Source organism: Nilaparvata lugens, chromosome 3 (genome assembly GCF_014356525.2).
Source record: "Nilaparvata lugens isolate BPH chromosome 3, ASM1435652v1, whole genome shotgun sequence".
In the NCBI taxonomy this organism is placed as follows: domain Eukaryota; kingdom Metazoa; phylum Arthropoda; class Insecta; order Hemiptera; family Delphacidae; genus Nilaparvata; species Nilaparvata lugens.
Genome location: NC_052506.1, coordinates 43,690,723 through 43,698,797, shown reverse-complemented (window position 1 = coordinate 43,698,797; position 8,075 = coordinate 43,690,723). Strand labels below are relative to the sequence as shown.

The 8,075-nt window shown below is 33.6% G+C and overlaps 1 protein-coding gene across 1 annotated transcript; it reads left to right on the top strand.

Annotated features, from left to right (window-relative positions):
- The first annotated feature begins 3,452 nt into the window (after nucleotides 1-3,452).
- LOC111058668 (glyceraldehyde-3-phosphate dehydrogenase) lies at nucleotides 3,453-4,683 on the top strand. The gene has a single exon (XM_022346220.2). It carries the CDS (start codon nucleotides 3,593-3,595, stop codon nucleotides 4,589-4,591), a length of 999 nt encoding a protein of 332 aa, XP_022201912.1. The 5' UTR covers nucleotides 3,453-3,592; the 3' UTR covers nucleotides 4,592-4,683.
- Nucleotides 4,684-8,075: the final 3,392 nt, after the last annotated feature.

Here is an 8,075-nt window from a genome sequence, read left to right as displayed (position 1 = left end):
CGGTATTAGATAGTAATAGTATTAGACGGTAACATGAAAAAAGATGAAAATATGATTTTGTACAACTTATTTCATATGATCTGCATATGACAGAAATATAACCGTCTAATACCGGCCATAGCTTGTAATTTTTTTGACTATCATACTTTGCCTTCTTGTTTTGAACTTAGAGATAATGTAGATAAGTACCGTAAGCTGGTATCAAAGAAACGTCTTCATAAACTAGTTTTTTCGAATTTCCTACTCAAAATAGCATAAAAAATAATCCAATTTCTAAAATCATAATTTTGCAGTTACGATATGCCATTTCAACTTAGTAGAGCACTTGTACGGCTAAGCAGTAGTAACACTAATTTGGGCTACATTAATTTCACCAAGGCTTCAAGTAAAGCAATTCAAACAGTTAATTTTATGGATGCATAACAACTGTAATACATATATTTAAAATGCTAAATGAAAATTCAATGTAGTATTTATTTAAATATAACTGATTTGCACCTTGTCTTTTATGCAAGTTTCCATTATATCAATAGGGCCATTCAAATTTTCCGCCGCTTCTTGCCTCTCTCTGTCATGGCTGCCCATGTTCAATTCCTAACAGGAATAGCGGCCACTCAGCCACTCTATAGTTTACTATATTTTAGCTCGTTGGTTTCGCGGTTAAATGGTGCCAACCTTAGACCAGTTATGGGCCCGTTTCACAAAGGTACAAGTAGGTTACAAGTCTTTTTGCCAACCATGGTTTTGGAGAACAGCTGATTACTAGCGTTTCACAAAAGCAGAATTGTAAACTTGTAGTTACAATGAATTTCTACAAGTTTACAAGTGATTTGCTTGTTACGAACAAGTGTTTCACAAAGATTTTCATTGTAGCCAACAATTTTTGTCGAAAATACTTGTTCGTAACTATGAAATTTCTACCGAGGTGGAAAGCTATGTAAAGGATTTACAAGTGATCATTAAAATGATTTTAAATATTCAATAAATATTTCTAATAATCAAAAATGCCCTATATCCCTCTAAAATTCATTATTTTGTAAATATATGCATCAGGAAATCCTGAAATTTTTTCAGAAATGGGACTTGAGGCAGTTGATATAGCTTATCAATGACTATTATTTTAGGAATGAATTTGATCAAAATCGTTGGAGCCATTTTTGAGAAAATCGTGAAAAACCCTGTTTTTGACAACATTTTTGCCATTTTAGCCGCCATCTTGAATTGCATATGATCGAAATTGTTCGTGTCGGATCCTTAAAGTGTAAGGACCTTAAGTTCCAAATTTCAAGTCATTCCGTTAATTGGGAGATGAGATATCGCACATACACTCATACAGACCAATACCCATAAACCACTTTTTTGGACTCAGGGGACCTTGAAACGTATATGAAATTAGAAATTGGGGTACCTGATTTTTTTCGGAAAGCAATACTTCCCTTACCTATGGTAATAGGGCATGGAATGTAAAAATCCTTCACACTATCTACCGTAAAATTTTCTCTCTCTTTTACTATGATTAGTTCTTATTAAATTTTAGCGCTACTTACGGTATTCAATTGGTAGAGATAGTTTAGATTAATGTAGGCTATTAATTGTATGAAAATTAATTTGTGTTTAAAATATTATATTTAGAATTTAGACTATAAATGCATCCCGACACATAGACTCTATAGTGGGATGCCACACGATAGTTGGAAATTAATCCAAGTATGTAAAGGACTTTTTTCCATGTTTAATAAATACCTCTGACATGGGTTACATGACAGAGAAAATATATTATAGATTTTTAAAAAACTGTTAGACATGTTGTAATAATCGTCACTATGGGAATGTAGGCTATGTTTTGTAGCTCTCAAGACATCTTCATCAACAATAGATTTCCACTTGAAAAATCAATCTCTTCATTCAAAACATACAGCATCAAAATGTATGTGAATGCGTCTTTCTTTATTTATTATATTCAACAAAATAATAAAATAAATACAAGTAAAAAACAAAATACATCAACAATAGGCAGTCTAAATACATAATAATTTGCACTATAAAATTCTTCATAACTATACAATAATTCTAATTCCACGATATACTTTTTCAATTTGTTTTTAAACCTTGTAATATCTTTTTCATATTTTTGCTACTATTTATTAATGTACTTTTATAGAAAGCTTTGGCATTAGATATTTATCTTGTATACTCTACAGTAACTATACGGTATAACTACAGTTATATAGGCCTATAGATTTATTACAATAGCCAGAGACCGGTACTGTAGTATAGCCTACCCTACTCTTTCTTTAGTACTGACAGCTTGACTTTAACTACATTACTACCAGTGCTCTTATAAGGAAAATCGAGACACAGAATTTTATCTTTAGTCTTAGCAAGGTTTGGGGTAAACCACGTTCTGTATATGTTAGCAAGATATCCTGATAAAGGATATCTTCTTCTTTTTTCAAGGCTAGATAACTATGGAATAGGAGGAGTTGCATGGAATCAGTTCAAGAGCTACCGTACCTATCAAACCGAACACAATGTTTCAGAGTCAATGGATGTACAAGCAACAAGCTGACTGTAAAATACCGGTACACAAAAAGCTGCCATGAGGAACAGTACTAGGACCAATTTTTTTTCTGCTCTACATCAATTCTTTATTCAACATGGAAATTAATGGATCAATCACCACCTTTGCATCAGATGACACTGTCCTACTGTTCTCTTAACCGACTTGGGAGATGACCTGGAGAGAAGCTGAGACTGGACTACTAGAGGGTGTGTCACTGGTTAAATGAAAATCTTCTCACATTAACTATGAGAAAATTTTTTGACCTTTTCGGCGACTCAACATGGACAGCCAACAGGAGATAAGATAATAATCAGGAACCAACGAAATAACTCTTCATACACAGTTTACAAGAAACAGTCACAGAAATACCTCAAAGTTACAACTCTTTTCTGCGCTTGGATCATCATCTTAATGAATTATACGGGAGACTGAGGAAGACCATCTGCAGATTCAGGATCCTGAGGAGACTGGTCGACAAGGGATGTCCAAGAGTAATCTACTTTTCTCAAGCACAGTCCCTCATGCTGTATGGGATTGTAGAATGGGGAGGAACAAGCTTCTTACACATCGAACCGCTCCTCAGGGTACAGAAGCTGATCATGAGGGTCATCAACCAGAAGCCACCAGGCTTTATATAATGGTGCATATAATATGGGCCCAAGATAAACATAAAATTGGTTACAGAATTCATTCAACAATTCTGAGACAAGCCGATGATTTTATTTTTTTAGTCGGCAGAAAATGTTTGATATAAGTTATTAGTTTATAAATAAATCTATTTTTCAGTAAAGCTCTGTCGAAGCTCTACTTTATTCAAGTAACATAGAATTTAATCATAATAATATTGTGTACCGTATGGTATAAATGTAGGTCTATATCAAGTTATTATAAAAAATAATGTTTTATCAATCCACTGAAATCATCAGTTAACTTACCATATGACGAGATAGGTTATATGTTAACAACACAATTTTAAAATCCCTTATTTATTGAATCAAATAGTTTTGTTTACCAAAATACTCAACGGAAATGAGTATTGGAATAAATGGATTTGGAAGAATCGGGAGGCTTGTGTTGCGAGCAGCCCTAAAAGAAAAAATTACAGTTTCAGCAATAAATGATCCATTTATAGATGAGAATTATATGGCATATCTACTTAAATATGATTCATCACACGGAGTTTATAATGGAAAGTTATCGCTAGACGATGGCCAACTGTGCATTGAAGGCAATAGAATAAGCATTTTTAACAAACGAGAACCAGAAGCTATACAATGGGGAGAGGTTGGAGCAAATTATGTTGTTGAGTCGACTGGTATTTTTAAAAGTATCAAAGCTGCTGCTGGGCATATAGCAAATGGTGCCAAGAAAGTGATCATTTCAGCCCCAAGTCCAGATGCGCCTATGTTTGTACCAGGAGTCAATCTAAACAAATACAATTCAAGTATCAACATTGTTTCAAATGCATCGTGCACAACAAATGCCTTGGCACCGTTGGCCAAAGTTATTCACGAGAATTTTGACATTGTTGAAGGTTTGATGACTACTATTCACTCAGTAACATCTTCTCAGAAAACAGTCGATGCAGTTATTCCAAAAAAGAGAAGGAGTGCACGTGGAGCTTTGCAAAACATAATACCGGCTTCAACCGGAGCTGCAAAAGCTGTTGGCAAAGTTATACCAAGCCTTGAAGGACGTATCACTGGAATGGCATTCCGCGTACCTCTGCCCAACGTTTCAGTTGTTGATTTTACTGTTAAACTGCGCAAAGAAACGTCAATAGATGACATCAAAGCTGCTGTCAAGGACGCCTCTGAAGGATGCATGAAAGGCATACTGGGCTACACAGAAGATGAAGTCGTCTCATCAGACTTCAACGGCGATACAAGGTCTTCCATATTTGACGCTAAAGCTAGTATGTCCCTAAATCCTAAATTTTTCAAGCTGATAACTTGGTATGATAATGAGTATGGTTATTCTTGTAGAATCATTGATCTCATTAAGCACATGCAAGATAAAGAATGTTGATTTGTAAAAAGTATATAAGTTATTTATATTAAAATCTGATTTTATGAATTGAATAAATAAGAGGAATCATTTTATTCTTCAATACATGTTTCAGTCTATTTTTTTTCTTTTCATTATTTGTTTCCAACATACGAGTATATGCTTCAATTTGAAATTATTCAATTTACATTTTAATAATTATAGTTTTCAATTTATTTAGATAAGTTCTTGGGTTAAATATAACTTGGCAGTAAAGTTTAAAAATATAGTTGGTAAATTAGAACTGCATTATTGCTAGAATCAATTTTTCCAATGATTTTGAGAGAAGAAAGTATCCTATATGTATCACATTTTTGCTAGAAGCTCATCAGAGTTTACATCTTTGAAACTCAAACGCTTCAAACATCGTCTCTGAAAACTATACTTGAACTGTCTTGAAGATAAATTAATTATCGTAACAAGATATATGCATAATTGATGAACATCTAGGATCTTGAAAAGCTATGTTGCTCTTTGTTTGTAATGTTTTTAGGAATATAAGAAATAATTGACCGAGCAAAGTGAGGTCTAAGATTCAAGTTGACGGTTTTGAATTTCTCTGCATGTTTATTTATTATGTTTTCATGTTCCGCATTTACAGCGAAACACAGCAATAGATTTTCATGAGATTTGACAGGTACCGGTATGTTCCTTTTTAAATTTCGCGTCAACGTATAGGCCTACATAAGGTTTTTTGAAAATTTGCATTTAAAGGATAATACAGAAGGAAAAGGAGTTTCCTTTGAACGCCAATATTACCGTAAAAATCAGACTAGAATATTATTATTCATCATAAATCAGCTGTCGAATGGATTATTAATTGCATGCAATTAATATCTCAATGTAGCCTAACTTAGTAAAAGTCAGCTGTCGTGTGGACTATTAATTGCAAGCAATGAGGCATGCAATTGATAACTCAAAGTAGCCTAGCATAATATTATTAATTTTCTCTGGACTTTTCTCTGCTTTCAACTAGGTAAGCTTTTGTTGTCATTGTTGTTTACACCGATATCTTACCGACACGTCAGGACAGGACATAATTCACTCTGATGGACAATATTAGAGGAGGCTGTGGTTTTTAACTGCGCGAGATCTACTGTTCACAGAACTACTAGTAATTTTCATCCCAATTCATGAAGTAGGTATTTTTTCCAAAATTTTGATTGGTAAGTTAGTTTACAATAATAAGTTACAGATTTATCAAATACTGAATCACTCAGTAGATTTTATATTAATCAAGAGCACTGAAATTTGAAATACCTACAATAACATCTCAGATTATTTTTAACCGGTACGTAACCGAGATATTGAATGTTAAATAATATTAACTTATTGGGTAAGTTACTATAATCTTTTGTGATCAAATAAAGAATAATTTAAAATAAAAATATACAAAATTTTCCCACTCTTGAGATGAATTTCATTTCAAAAAGTGAAGATATTTTGTATTTTTTATTTACAATGATAATAGCACTACAGTAATTATATTACCCACAGTATGGCCATTGGATTTTTTTCCCGCCGCCGCCATGAAGATTCCAAATATTTTAATTTTACAATGGAGCTTATAGGCGATTATAAGTAAAATCGCTTGCCTTTACTTATTAAAGCATATTTTTGTGAATATTAACTTCGATATAATTTCTTTAATGTTTTTTCTATTTTCCCAATATAGTTTTTGAACTTGAAATAGTAATTCGTAGATAATAGCGAGTAAAAACGAAAGGTAGGTAACGTAACCTGAAAGCTGAATCTCCAAAAAGCTTTTGAAATAATGTCATGATATTGTAATAATTTTTTTTCCATTGACAAAGAATAATGAAGTTCTCATAATATCTATTTGTGGAAATATGATGGAATTCTCATCACAATAGATTCCATAACATTCAAATATTTTGTTTTATTAGTTGACAGCCAATAAGTCTGACGAAAATATTTTAAACACAACATTGGATAATATAAACTGTGGAAAAGCCAATTGTTCTAGCCATAGTTCTACTTAATGATTTTAATAAACATGTAAGCAATTGAAAAAGAAAACACATTATCATTATTATTAATATTTAGTAATATTTCAAATCTTAAGCTCGTGGTAATGCAACTCTAAATCCATATTATATCAATAGCTATTGACCAATTATTGAACATGTTATGGATAGGGTACTCAGTACTGAAGAGGATCAATAATAGAAGTTAAGACGTAGGTACTACTTAATCAGCACTTAATCACGGTTAAAAATTTCATAAAATGTTATATTTAATTGAGCCGCAAAAAGTATTTTGAAATTGAATTATTTGAAGTTCGATCCAATAAATTGGATGAGGAAATACAATAAAATTGAAATTTATCTTTCGACATATTTATGTAGATCACTGGTTCCCAATAAGGTGTCTGCGAAAGCTCTAGAAGTGGTCTGCGATGAGTCCGAAGGAAGGAAAACTAATGTTTCAAGCTTTATTAGTGTTTTTAAAATTTTCTTCATTGCCTGTATTAAAGTATAATCAATTTCCCTTCGAAAATGCTATATCAAACACATCGTGAGTTCAAAATATATTTACAATCGGTAAAAGAAGTGGTAAGTTTCAAATTTCTAATGCTATAAGATAGGACTTAAAAGTTTGTTTGGAATCTTAATGGCGGATTTGTACCATGTGACCGAGCTAACCAATCAGAAGCGTGACAGTCAATGGCCATACTGTGGGTAATATAGTTACTGTAAATAGCACTTACTTAACACCCGACCAGAGCCCTACGTGAAAAATATAGTTAAACTAGCATTCAGGCTCGCTTCGCTCGCCATATCCGTCTAGCCAGGGGGGTCCGCCCCCTGGACCCCCGACTGGATCGTCCAAAAATGAGATCAGCGGGCTCGTTTCGCTCGCCTGCATGTAGACCTCAGCGGAACCTCTGTACCGAATTCTGGACCCCCGACTGGATTGTCCAAAAATGAGATCAGCGGGCTCGCTTCGCTCGCCTGCATGTAGACCTCAGCGGAACCTCTGTACCGAATGTGAACGTATTATGTAAATTTGATATCGAAAAATACCTGTTACTATATCGGCGTATCCTTGGCGAACAAAATTCTTCCACCTCAGCTAAACCTGTGTACTGAATTTTTTTTAATATATTCCCATCAATTATTGAAAAAGGTGAGGAAACGCAGAAAAGCTGAGAAAACGCTAATTTTGGGCGTTTTTTCAAATTCCTTCTAACATAACATTATTGCACCCCAGCTGAGCTTCTGTAGTAAATTTGAACACTTCCTGTTTATTTGTTCTCGATAAAGCTGAGAAAACGCTAAAAAACGCAGATTTTGGGCGTATTTTTGGAAATTTCTCCAAATCCGTTCTTATTGCGCCTCTAAAGGGCCAACTGAACACACCTACCAAATTTGAAATGTTATGTCATATTTTTATCATAATTATGTTAGGAGGATCCAGTCTGGGGTCCAGACTAAACGTCTGG

Coding starts and splice junctions, on each gene's coding strand:
- LOC111058668 (XM_022346220.2), top strand. CDS start 3,593: ATGAGTATTGGAATAAATGGATTTGGAAGAATCGGGAGGCTTGTGTTG.